Source organism: Crocuta crocuta, unplaced genomic scaffold (genome assembly GCF_008692635.1).
Source record: "Crocuta crocuta isolate KB4526 unplaced genomic scaffold, BGI_CrCroc_1.0 scaffold21, whole genome shotgun sequence".
Classification (NCBI taxonomy): domain Eukaryota; kingdom Metazoa; phylum Chordata; class Mammalia; order Carnivora; family Hyaenidae; genus Crocuta; species Crocuta crocuta.
The window spans coordinates 3,752,430-3,766,652 of record NW_027527938.1 but is presented as its reverse complement, the minus strand read 5'-3'; the positions used below and the strand labels follow the sequence as shown (position 1 = coordinate 3,766,652).

Here is a 14,223-nt window from a genome sequence, read left to right as displayed (position 1 = left end):
CTATTTTAAATATATTGTTGAGAGAGTCACCAACTGCCATATTAACTGATATCTAACTTCTTAAATACATAAGGTCAAGCAAAGTTCCATACAGCAGTAAAGATTACCCTACAGAAGAAACCCATCATTGGAGAACACAGATTTCAGACTGATTGATCAATAGTGCCCAAATTCTTTACATGCCAAAAGATTTAAGTTCTTTCATAAATTCTTATTCATACACAATGTTTCTAAAAGGGCTGTAATCTGTACAAAATAATTACCAGATACTCAACTAAATGCTATCTCACTTTCAAAAATTCAAATGGAGTGAGGGGGCAAGTAATTTCAGAAGTGAAAGAGGGGTACAACTAAGCTATTAGAGAAGGAAAGGAACCAAGTGACATACTATTTGTGTTATTCTCCACCCACTTATTGATATGGTTGGCCACGGCTATATTTTGACTGAAGTCCACATGATTTACTTCTGCATTAAAGTACTTTTTCAGCATTTGCAAAAATTCCTCATTGACATGAAATCCATTTTGCACAAAGAGGGAATTGGCAATCTTCATCACATACTGGCTCTCTTTAGCAGTTACCATGTTAGAAAAATCCTTCAAGAAAGAAAATTCGTCACCTGCAAAATGACAAAGGGTAAGTTCATTAGTGGAACAAACACAGTGAACCATCACAGGGAGTGGAGAAGCAGTAAAACACAGCAAGGGAGATTGATGGAATTGGAGCCCAAGGGAAGAGCACTAACTTATTCCCTACACGGACATGATTAGGAGGCTCTGATATTTGTGCTACTTCCAGATTTTCAAATGAGCTTTCAGTATTATCAACTGGTATTAGTTGTCATTTTAATTGATACCTTGGTAGAATCTAGAGATATTTTTTGGTTATTTCCTTTCAAAGTACTTAGGTTATTTTCATTAAATTGGTCTTCATTTTATAATTATCAGGAATAAGGATTAAGTTTAATTACTTAATTTAAAAGTTAAAATAGTTCTTCAAATGTTACTTTCACTAGATTTTTTTTTGCATAATAACTAGAAAAATCTATTAGAAATTATGGAGTTCTCAACTTTTTGATCAATCAGTTCTCGTGTATATTAAAAACATTAAAATAAAAACCATACATCCTGTCAAAGTGATTTCAAAACATCTTTTGGCTAAAAACTTTCCCCAATACATAACATTTTCAAAACAATAAAACATTTCAACAAATTCTCTGATGCTTCTTTAAAATGAAGATGCAATTGATTTTAAGCAAAAATTTCTGATCTTCTTAGAGAATGATGTTGTTTTTCTTTATAGGAATTCTCATAGGTATAAATTTTCACTTATTTAGGTGATAATTGATTAATACACACCTTTCCCTGTGGACTGGAAACTCAGTAAGAATTCTGCTTGCTTTTATTTATCACAGTGTGGCTTATTGAAATAACACTAATAAAATATACAATTTCCTTAGATTAACTCAGCTAAAGTTGGAGTCAGGAATTAATACCTTTCTTGGGTTTCCCAATGGTTTTCCAAGGCATACTATCTCAGTGACATCACTTTGTCACATCATGTAAATACTGCAGCCTGTGGCAGTTAAAGTCAAACCACCTTGAAAAATTAAACCTAAGCACACTCACCATCTTTCAGGCTATCATATCCCATTGAATGACGGATTTCTTTCAGGGTAGACCCTTGGGCCCCAAGTTCCATCATTCCCATGGCAAAGGTAACACTCAATGGAGAGAAAAGAATATTTTCATCTTCACCAGTGGCTCGAAGATGGTTATACATATTCACTGACAACTCTGCAATGGTTTCATCAGGGAAAGTGGCCCCTAAAGCCAAACTTTGCAGAACCAGCAAAGACAAGAGTCCAAGGAAAGCCATGATGGGAGAGTTCAAGCCTGAAAAACAATAATTTATGTATTAATCAATAATTATCTCTGAGAAATGGAGTGAAAGGTAAAAAAAAGAATGATTTCTTGGAAAGTTATAAAGCAAACCAAGTTTTTAAACATACACAGTGTTAATATCTCATAACAAAATCCCCCTTAAAGGATATGCTGGAAAATACTATTTTTAAAAAGGCAATTGATAGTCAAATGAACAAATAATATTGCTAAATTTTGAGGATATTTACAAGAACAAGATATTTCCTGGCCCCCACCTTCATGGGGTTAAGAGTGTATACAGATCTGTATATAATGAGTTATTACAGATCATGTTTGGTGAGTCTGATTTATCAGTGTTTCATATCTTCACCATATATATTTTGGTCATGATTTTGAAACAGTTTACTCTATGGCTAAAATGAACAACTCAGGAAACTACAGATGCTGGTGAGGATGTAGAGAAATGGGAACCCTCCTCCACTGTTGGTGGGAATGCAAACTGGTGCAATCACTCTGGTAAAAAGTGTGGAGGTTCCTCAAAAAATTAAAAATAGAATGACTCAGTGACCCAGCAATAGCACTACTAGGAATTTACCCAAGGGATACAGGAGTGCTGATGAATAGAGGCACATGTACCCCAATGTTTATAGCAGCACTTTCAACAATAGCCAAATCATGGAAAGAGCCTAAATGTCCACCAACTGATGAACGGATAAAGAAGATGTGGTTTATATAATACAATGGAATACTACTTGGCAATGAGAAAGAATGAAATCATGCCATTTGCAGCAACGTGGATAGAACTGGAAGATATTATGCTAAGTGAAATAAGTCAGTCAGAGAATGACAGATATCATATGTTTTCACTCATATGTGGATCTTGAGAACTTGACAGAAGTCCATAGGGGAAGAAAAGAGGAAAAAATAGTTACAGAGGGGGAGGGAGGCAAATTATAAGAGACCTTTAAATACAGAGAACAAACTGAGGGTGGTTGAGGAGGGGTGGGAGAAGGGGAAAATGGGTGATGGGCATTGAGGAGGGTACTTGCAGGGATGAGCACTGGGTGTTGTATGTAAGCGATGAACCACAGAAATCTACCCCAAAAACCAAGAGCACACTTTACACACAGTATGTTAGCCAAGTTGTCAATAAATTATTTTTAAAAAAGGATTCGTAGTTATCATTTTTAAATTGAATGGAAAGCTCATCACTTTAATTATTAAACTGTAAAACATATAAGCATATGTGTGTTTTGCTGTGTGTGTGTGTGTGTGTGTNAAATACAGAGAACAAACTGAGGGTGGTTGAGGAGGGGTGGGAGAAGGGGAAAATGGGTGATGGGCATTGAGGAGGGTACTTGCAGGGATGAGCACTGGGTGTTGTATGTAAGCGATGAACCACAGAAATCTACCCCAAAAACCAAGAGCACACTTTACACACAGTATGTTAGCCAAGTTGTCAATAAATTATTTTTAAAAAAGGATTCGTAGTTATCATTTTTAAATTGAATGGAAAGCTCATCACTTTAATTATTAAACTGTAAAACATATAAGCATATGTGTGTTTTGCTGTGTGTTTCTGTGTGTGTGTGTGTGTGTGTGTGTGTGTGTGTGTGTGTTGTGAGTGTAGAGCATCTAAAATCTCTGGAGAATTAACATTCCATCTATAGGACAAGTTTAGCCCAGTCATAAGATGACGTTCCTGATCACTGAAGATAATGCCAACAAATAAAATCACTTTATTATTAGAAAGAGAGGGAGGGAGGGAAGAAGGAAGGAAGGAAGGAAGGAAGAAAAGAGAGAAAGAGAGAAAGAGAGAAAGAGAGAAAGAGAGAAAGAGAGAAAGAGAGAAAGAAAGAAAGAAAGAAAGAAAGAAAGAAAGAAAGAAAGAAAGAAAGTTTACTCTAGCTTATGCTAAACTACATAGGTCCAGGAAAAAAATAATGAAAACCAAAAGATATTTACAGGGTTTAAGATGAATTAGTGCAGTCAGGCATTTGAAAATATCGCTTTATCCATTTACTATAATTTATAAAATTAACGCACCACGCAGCTGGGTTGCCAACTGGTGGGAAAAGATCACACACACACCTGCCATGGGCCCCAGTTTATTCAGCCCAGGCTGCAAAGCCCACAGGAAGTGGTAACCCAGAGAAAAAGCAAGGTCAGCACATCCTTGTGCACTTTTCCTTTATACATTGGCTCTGTGGCAGGCAGCTGCTGCCAGTGACGATCTTGGGGCAAAAGAGCCTTCTACAGTACTGTCCTTTTATACTCAGGTTGACATTACCATTTCAGCTTATACCAAGAACCTGATGCTTCTATTTGAATATTTCTAAATATCAGGCGTATGTGGTTCTTGAACCGTGTTCTCTCTAGAAGAGAAAGTGTCAGTGCCCAGACATGTCTAGATGATATTTCTGCCCCTTGGCACACCAGTGTTCCAGCAGCCCTGTCTCCCCACAAACAGCACACACTGGCCAGCACACACTGGGAACAGAATTTCCTCTTTCCGTGTATTCTCCTGCTTTGTCATCGCAGGCATCTGAAACCTGAACTGCCTACTCAGACAATTAAGTAGCTTACTTGTTCATGATCTTAAAAAAAAAAAAAATCACTAAAACAACATGTAAAGTGATACAGAGCAAACACATTTGGAAAATTGTATTTCAATTAGCATGGAGCATTAACGGTGCCCTTTACTCAGTTAACAGATGCACACACATTCACTTAAGAGCAGTGTGCTTCTGCCAGGCTTCTAAGTCACAACGACCTCATCACTCCTGTACTTGTTTGTTTTTTTTTTTTTTTAATATTTTTAATGTTTGTTTATTTTTGAGAGAGAGAGAGACAGAGACAGAGTGCAAATAGGGGAGGGCAGAGAGAGAGGGAGACACAGAATCTGAAATGGGCTCCAGGCTCTGAGCTGTCAGCAAAGAGTCCGACATGGGGCTCAAACTCACGAACCATGAGATCATGACCTGAGCTGAAGTAGGATGCTTAACCTGCTTAACAGGTCCCCAGTAGTGTTTTAATTCCAACTTCAGAGAACTGCCTACTTAGTTTGTAAGTCCTCCGCATTTCAGGGCTCAGTTTTAGGTATCAGTTTTTTGTCTGAGAAATCCCGAGCCCTGCCACCACCCCTCCACTTTTGGGTGAAGGTTTAGATCATTCTCCTTTGCTTAGAAGGTAAGGCTCAGCCTGTATGTAATGGACTCTCACAACCCATGTTGTAGGAGACAGGACAGCTGCCCATGGGAGATCAAGTGCAGTGTTGCAGAACAGCGTCCGGGGTGCCTGTGGTGCAGAGACTGGAGCTAGGGGCAGAGAACACTGCTCCTCTGCTCGCCTACGGACTTGGGCCATCAATGCGGGGGCTGCTGTGGCATCCTCTCTTCCTTCTGTACTGTAGGGGACTCCAAGAAAAGGTGGAAGTAGAATAAGGGAGCCTTCTCAATCTCTAGATTTGGATGGAAATTTAGCAGGTACCTTTCTCAGTTGAAAGAGACCTTAAGACATATACGGTATTTAATACTTAGGATATATTACTGTTTAGTAGAACTTGGACATAGAAGTCAGACTCAGAGCCCTGTGCTCTTAATCTTAACACTATGCCACTGCCTGACATACCCTGCAAAGACCCAAACCTCGGTCTCGTTACTCTCATTTAATGTTATCTAATATTAGAACAACAGGATAAGTCACTATATGGTAGTAGTATCTGTCATTCAATAACGCAGCTATTTTCATTTAACATGGCTATCAAGTTTTAGGTTAATAAAAATTTTTCATTCATATAAAACAAAAACCAACCCATTGCCAACCAACACGCATTCCAGAAAACAAGGGCCAAGTCTATTATACTCATAAGCATTTTTATTCCCAAGTGAATGTACCATGAGATAAATAAGCTAACACATGATGTATGACCTTTGGCAAATCACATGCCTTCTTTCAGTCTTAGCTTCCTCTTTCCTGAAATTAAGATGCCAATCCCTACTCCACACTGTTACTGAAGAAATAAATGAGATGGTGTGTGTTGGAAACACTCATTTTAAGCTACAAGTTATACTAATAAATAACATTATCATTAGAATGTATTTCCTAGGTTTGTATATTTGCTAAGTCAAGGAAGAGGCTTTGGAGCCAAAATGAGTATTTTATCATTGCTGCTGGCTCATCTAACATAGTGCAATTAGCCATCCATTCAGCCAAGATTGAAAGAGGAACCATGAAGTTACCAAAATTTATAAGCACAGGATCTTGTCTTCAGGGAACTCACATCATTGTACAAAAGCATGTATTCAGTTATGGTTCTTACCTTTTTAAGAAAAGAGATTCTTTTAAGAATCCGGAGAAGGGTAAATAACCTCTTCAGAAAATGCATGCCTGTGGATAACAGAACATTACTTTCACTGGCCAGGATACTCACTGGCCTCAGGAACCCCTGGTATATACAGCAGATGGACCAGATGCAGAAAGCAGTGTATGGCGGACCTCAGCTCCATAGTGCATCCTTATGGTGGAAAGAGATGTCAAAAACCCTAATATATCTTTAGGCTTCTGGAGGTGTCCTAGAGAGAACAGCCATATGTCTGTGAGAGGGCTCTTCCCAGGGCAGTGAGCTGCAGCCACTGATTTACATGCGACTTAAATCAAGAAACTCTTTAGTAAAGATTTAAAGCACTCTGTTCTGGAAACACACATTTTATCTATAGTTCAGTGATCTTTCCTTCTTTTAAAGGCAAAATCTCCAATGTGCAAGAAAAATGACTTCTGCTAGACTGGTCCAGTCTTTCTGATCCTACTTACCCCACCCCCTGGTCTCTGGCCCCTTTACCTCTGGTGCCTCTGAACTAATCCTTCTGAGGAATTTTTTTCCCCCCTGGAGAGAAGGGAAGATTTTCTTCCCTTCTTCTACCTTCCCAGTAGGGAGTATTCTCCATGGATCTATTCCTGGCCCACTTCTCTTCTGTGTAATGTTCTCCTGTCTGCTGGTGAACTTCTCTCTAAACAGAGATATTTCAACTGTTATCCCTATTCATATATTCCCAAATAAGTAAAAGTCTAGGCCTGGCTTTATTTTAATCTTAATTTCTGATGTGCATTGCAAATTATCTTGGGATAGTCTCAGTCTTTGACTCTTGCTGGCCCTTCAAATTCAAGGTGGCTCAAACAGGACTGTCTTGTTCAATCAAAGCCATTCTTCTTTTTCTTTCTTCCTTTCTTCCTTACCGCTTTCCCTCCTTCCTTCCTTCCTTTTTTTTTTTTAAATGTTTACTTATTTTTGAGAGAGAGCTAGAGCACAAACGGGGGAGGGGCAGAGATACAGAGAGGGAGACACAGAATCTGAAGCAGTCTCCAGGCTCCCAATAGTCAGTACAGAGCCCGATATAGGACTCGAACCCACAGACCCTGAGAACATGACCACTTAACCAACTGAGCCACCCAGCACCCCTCTTTGTTTCTTTCTTTCAACATCAAAGTCTTTGACTCCTTTCCGTCTCCCATTCCCTTATGTTCAATGAGCTGTCAACACTTATTCCATACTGCATTCCTGACACTTCTATCCATTATTCCATGACCATTCCTATGGACATAGTGGCAGTTCCTCTTAATGCATTCTCAACGACTCCACCAATGATTTTCAGCCACTCTCTGAAGTCCAGGTTACTGCCCTCTTTAATCCAACGTATGCATAGCCTCCAGACGAATCGTCTTGATGCACCATTATGAGCAGGTATTTTATATTTACAAAATCTCACAATTTTCCTCATGCCCATTAGAGTAAAGCCCATAATCTTTAGTCTCACTGTACTGTGATCCAACGTGTTTCTACCCACTGTTCCCCTGCAGGGATCTTGCAATTCTTGCCAGGTTCCCTTTTGCAATACATATCCCAGAATTTCTCTCTCCTGTTGCTGGCTTGTGTACTTCTCTTTCTGGAACTACTTCAACCTGGTTCCATATGTTCAAATCCTAACCACTCCTGAAGGCTCTGCTCTACTTCCATTTCCTTCATGAATACCTTCCTGGTTCTTCAGTGACAACAGCAATTTCCCCTCCTCTGAAATGTTGGCACATTTTATCTCTACCTCTCCAATAGCACGTACCACTGCTTCCTTCTACAGACAATTCCGTACACAAGCCATCTCTTTTCCTGGGCTTTTTGAAAGCACAGATGGAAGTGCATTCATCTTTGTATATCTTAAAAGAATCAGGATAGGCACGTAAGGCAATACACATAGTAGGTATCAAATATTTGTTGAACTAATAAAGCTTGAGGTGTAAAGGCTCACAAATGCTGCAGTAGAAGGAAAAGTAAGAGTAGCTGCTGCTTCTGAATTCTCAAAGCTAATTTAATCTTAGTCCACAGGTAGTAGCTCATTTCCATTTTTTATTCCCTTTGATAAAGTGTTTCCTTATTGAGTCTGAGGTGGTCTTTCCAGACTGACAAAGTGGCACTGTCACCAATGCTGGCATAATGCAATTGCTGGACATGGGATGCATTAACAAACAAGTGCACCACCTTGAAACATCACAAAAGGTGCTACGCACATGTTACTGTATTAACGTTAGTCTACAAAATGCGGGGGGCCCACCATTAATCATAATAATCAACACATTCTAAAATGAATTACTCTTACAAGGAGTATTACTTCATAGATTCATTATTTTCAAGCTACTGAATAAAATGGCTTTACATAAAAAACAAAGGGCTGCAATACCGGAATAGTAGTAGATTGTGCTGTTGCTAGAAAAGGCAGAAGTAGTTGAGCTATGAATAAATTACCATTAACTTTTGCATCTCTCCTTTATGTTACCAGTGGCCAGATAGGTTGGGCGTGTGCAGGTGTGTATTTTGCTTGAGAAAATACTACGTTCAAATGGGTCAGGGTTAAATCTTATAATTGAGGGATGAGTGATCACAGAGCTAAAAACTAGCACAGTAAGAAAGACTTTAAAAAGTCTTTAGTAGTTAATGGTATTTATAGAAAGATGGATTATTCATAAATGCAACTTGTTGCCTTTTTTGGATAACCCAATTATCTGAAATTTAAAAAAGTACTTTCATAGTTGGGAACTGAGAAAAAACGAAAGTATTCTTGTGATGGTGAAAAGAATTGCTGAGGAAGATAATTTCTCCAACAAAAAACAGCCATAGAAAATAACTAAGGAAGGGGTGTCTGGGTGGCTCAGTTGGTTAATTGTCTGACTTTGGGTCAGATCATGATCTCATAGTTTGTGGGTTTGAGCCCCACGTTGGCTCTGTGCTGGTAGCTTAGAGCCTGGAGACTGCTCTTGATTCTGTGTCTTCCTCTCTCTCTGCCCCTCCCCCACTCACACTCTGTCTCTCTCTTCTCTTTCTCCAAAATAAAAAGAAAATAACTAAGGAAAAAATACCTGAAGCAAAGAATACTATCTGGAAGCACTCTGGCCTATTAATTTTCATATTTTTGTATGTAGTTATTTTTTAATGTTTTTATTCATTTATTTTGAAAGACAGAGAGTGAGCACAGAAGAGCAGGGGAGGGGCAGAGAGAGAGAGGGAAAGAGAGAATCCCAAGCAGGCTTCATGCTCAGTGTTGGAGCTGGATGTGTGGGTAATGATCCCATAACCATGAGATCATGACCTGAGCAGAAATCCAGAATGGGATGCTTAACCACCTGAGCCACCCAGGCTCCCCACGTGTAGTTATATTATACTGGGATGGGGGCAAAAAAGTTTTGTAAAAATGTCTCTTACAATCACAGAAAAGAATGAACATATTAGTCACATACAAAAATAAATATTTCATCATGAAAAGGAGACAGTTCTTCAAAGTGGGTATGTTTGAATTTATGGTTTCACTACTTTTTCTTTTTTTCCTCCCCGCTGCATCTCTCCCTCTCCCCCCTCCCCCACCGGTTTGGCACTGGGTATTTGGAAACCATTGCTCTAAGTTTGGTTAGTACTAGTTCACTTGGTGAAATTTGGAATGGAAATTTGGAATTGTTCTCTGATTCATTAAGAGAAAGGGTTGACCTAGATCCACAGCAATGAAGCTGGAAAATTTGTCAAAGGATTTGTCACACACAAAAAAGGAGTCATTACCTTGTGAAACAATCTGTATTTTAGCAACCTATAATTTAGCAAATTTCCTCAACTGTAACATGTGTAATGTTCCTCTCCACCCCCAATTTTAACTCTTCTGAAATTAGAAGAAATCTTATAATCAATGTCCAAAGAGAAACTAGCCAGTCCTCAGATGTGAAGCTGGGCCACTGTGGTCATTTCCTGCCTAAGTGTCATTGCCTGAATAAGTGTAAACTTTCGGCTACTTTTTTATCCTTGTTTTCTCAGTCGACTTGTTTTCATTGGTGCTGCTTCCCACAGTTGAGTTTTTGCTTAAACTTAGATCTAGAATTATCCTCAATAGCACTGTACTATACAGCAAGGCTAAAAAGAAAAGGAGCCACAGAGGCAGTGAACAGAGGGGAGGATGTAGATTTACTACAAGTGATGCAAGCATTTACCACTTGAGAAATGAACCAACTGATTTTCTTGTGAAACAGCAGCCAAAATGTCTTAGAAAGGATTCAGGAATCTAAGACCCACGTAATTAAATGAATTTGTGCAAGTAGATATATCTCTTGTCCTTAGGACATATACAAAAGAACTATCTGTGGGATGCCAAGCAGCACGATTAGAGGCAGAAGAATGTGCCAAATCTCTCAATATAAATCATAGTATTTTCAACGGCAGGGAAGGTGAATGACACATGCATGCTTTGTGGAGGACTGTTGCGCAGGTGCTAGGCTGTCAATAGCTCCCTGATAACTTTTAAATTAGCTGTATAAATGTGTGGAGGGGCATGGGGGTAGACTAGTCAAATAATCAAATGGAAACGGAGAGAACACACCAGTGTTCTTTGAAATGCCTTAAGATTATATTTTCAATCACAAAGGTGCTAAAAGTTTTGATCAGAAAGTGCATTCTAAAGAGTATCATGTCATGCGCCTCATAAACGATGACCAGAAGTGATTCAGAATAATGAAAAGAAGGCTCCGACTTAAAATCTCACTTATTAAGGGTATAATATGCCAGGGTATAAATAAATATACTCCATTGTGCTATTTAAAAAAAAAAAGAAGTGTACATTTTTCTCCTTAAAGAACTGTACCTTCTCTCTCCCCCAAAAAAGATGCTATTAAATTGAGATGTATTTTAAAAGCAAGAGATCAGAACCAAGGAAATAAAGGAAGGCAGGAAGTTTAATTCTGTAATCACAACACCTATGAAATTATGATCTTCCATCTTTCTTTTGCTTCTCCTCCCAGCTGTCTAGCCCACTGTGGTTCTTTCCATACTCTCTTACATTTTGCCAAAAAAATCATGTCTTTATGTTTTTTCCTGTTCTATTGAACAAGCAAAAAGGAAAGCTTATCAGGCATCTCTGAAACAGGAGAAAATGGCCAGGTGAAATCTACAGGGCAGAACTATGGAGAGAATAAGTTACAGATATGTAATTTACCAGAAAAACTTATGAAAGACTTGAAAATGGACCAATATGATAACTGGATGTTTTCAGTGAAAAACTATTAATTATCTAGAACATACCCTTCCAGGGTATCTGACTATGAGTTTGGAGCCCTTCATCTTCTTTGAACAATGTTACAGCTCTCTAAGATAAAGATGATTGATAGTGATGCAAATAATTCTTGTCTATAAAAAATGCTTAGTATACATGTATGATTGAATGCAATTGATTATCGCCTTGTGGATATTGACTAGTTTTGCATCTATTATGCAAATGTATTTTAGTGTTCCTCATTAGTTTATATATTCATTTGCATTTTGGATTCTCTAATGAATTGGTTATAATAGCTTACTGATTCTCTCACTAGTTAATGAGCTAAAGAAAATCTTTGATATTTGTTCACTTTATATTTGCTTGAGAGTCAAGATTATAACCTTTTAAAAATAATTATCATTTTACTAATTTTAAAAATCCTTACAGTTGGAAAATGTTCTTTCCAAAAATCTTTATTGGTATACTCCAATAATCAGAGTGGGAAAGAACTGGAATATTAGTCTTTTCTTTATCACTGAATATTAATTATTGGTTGAATTAGTACTATATCAGTGGTACCCCAAAATGATGTAGTAGAACTCTGTGGCTTGGAATTACTGATCACATAGCTGGCACTGAGCTGGCTGTGCTATAAGTCTAAAGTTCTTGGATAGTTTGCATATACCGAAGTAGTTTAGTCCTGTAAGAATCTATAGTGGACTGCTCACTTAGGGACTAACCAACCCCGGAAATGTTGAGAAACAACCTAGGGAAAATGTGCTAAAGCCCCCCCAGAATTTCTAAAGTGCTTTGGTATATAGGAGTATATTAAGTCTGAATTCCTCAGCATCAAGAGGAGGCCAATGAGAATGAAGATGAACTTGACTTAGAAGATTTCCTTTCCTTGCTGATACCCAAGTCTCCCAGGGAGTTTGGGAGAGTTTTGGTACCAAACATCCTCTAACTAGTAGGAGGTAAGGGTTATAAACTTTCAAGAACACTTCACAACAAAGATAACCTCTTGGGAAATGGTTCAACTTCATAAATAGATTATGAATACATGAGACTCTGGTTAAATATTTTCCCATGTTAGTCTATAAGAAATTTCTAAAATCAAAAACCAAAATACTCAATTACTCTGTGTCCTTCAGAAAGTTAGAAAAATGCAGTCTGGCAGAACTTTCTGCAATGACATAAATATTACACATGTGTACTTGTTCAATAAGGTAGCCATTCGCCACTGTGGCAATTGGGTCCTTGGAGTGTAGCCAGTACAACTGAGAAACAAGTATTTTAATTATATTTAATTTTAATTAATTTCAATAGCGACATGCAGCTCATGGGCATCTTATTTGACAATGCAAAGCTAGAGGTAGGCCAAATAGATTTACTCTTCATAAAATCGGTTCTTGACCAAATAGCCTATAATACAAGCGTTTAAAACAAACACAGAAAAACTAGTAGAATGAACTCCACAAAACATGTCTCATTATATAAGAGTTTTTATTTTGTTTATAAACATACTCCTTTTCTTCAAGAGATCTCAATTGATAAAGAGGCTCCATTGAGAATTCCAAAGGCTTTTGATTAAAGTGGGTGACTACTGGGAAAAATAAAGTCAATGCCAACAAGCACCAGTGAGCTGGCAGATCCCAGCCCTCCTGGAAGAGCTTTCCATAAAGTGGTAATGAATAATTCTGCTTGGCACAAGTGGGGAGACTTTGTCCTTGCCAGTGAATGACTTCCTTTGGAATACTGTCAGGAGAGCTAAAGAAGTGACACAGAAGCCCTAAGGCAAGATTCAGGGACTCGTTTCAGAGAGATGGGTTAAAAAGTCATCATCAATCAAGGTCATGTGTGGCTCAAGGCCATTTTGAAACTAAGCCAGGCATTAATGGTCTTAGCTTACCCATTAATACTTTAAGAAATCCCTACTGATTGCTCTCACCCCGCCTATGGGCTTAGCTGTTTAAAAGACTACAGAATGTGCCTGCTGGAAACATCTTGACCAGACCCTCCCTCATTTTATACATGAGAAGTGGACTCATTTGTACTGAACAACTTCTTACATACAAAGGATGTTTAATGAGATGCTAAAAATATATATAAATTTTAAATGTGAATGCAATGTCTAGAATTTAATTCACTCATTCATTCATTCAATAAATACTTATTCTTGATAACTGCATGTCAGGTCCTGTGCAAGGTGCTAGGGATACAGAGGATAACACGATGATACAAGATATATGCTTTTGTGGTGTTTCCCTTCAAGTATTAGGCATATATTCTTTAAAGAGATCTCCAGCTTTTTATTCAGAGCTTTAAAATATTGGATTTTGTAATTCCCCAATATGAAAATGTTGCTTGTGTAGTCAAGTGGTTACAAGCGGGCTAGGTCCCTGAAAATCTGAAAATAGTCAGATGTAAGGTTGCTTCTCAATTATTTTGCTAATGGAGGAAGTAGGAGCCTAACTCCCCCTCTAATCATTCACTAATGCTTGAATGTATCATGAAGGGCTGGGAAATGAGGTAAAATATCCAGAGAAATTATGTCAAGAAAAATTTCTCACAGAAAGACTTTCAGAGTGTTCAAAGCCAGTTTTAAACTGGTCTCGATAATGCATAGTCAGAACTGTAAATACAGTATGGTAATGTGATGACACCCTAATAGAGGACAGTAGTTAGGGCTGTTAGCCACACACACCAAGGTATCCCAGATGCAAGGTATTTACATTTGTACTTATAGTAAATTATATTTGGGTTATATTTAGTGTTCCCGTCTTGTC

At 38.1% G+C, this 14,223-nt stretch overlaps 1 protein-coding gene across 2 annotated transcripts in view; it reads right to left on the bottom strand.

The window, feature by feature from the left end:
• Nucleotides 1-14,223, bottom strand: part of SERPINI1 (serpin family I member 1) — a 71,387-nt gene that overhangs the window by 25,499 nt on the left and 31,665 nt on the right. For both annotated transcript variants that reach the window (XM_077752225.1, XM_077752224.1), the window contains exons 2-3: nucleotides 1,629-1,895; nucleotides 389-619 (exon numbers count right to left, since the gene is read on the bottom strand). In XM_077752225.1, the coding sequence (XP_077608351.1) occupies nucleotides 389-619; nucleotides 1,629-1,878 (481 nt within the window). In that variant the 5' untranslated portion in view covers nucleotides 1,879-1,895. The remainder of the gene's footprint in view (nucleotides 1-388; nucleotides 620-1,628; nucleotides 1,896-14,223) is intronic.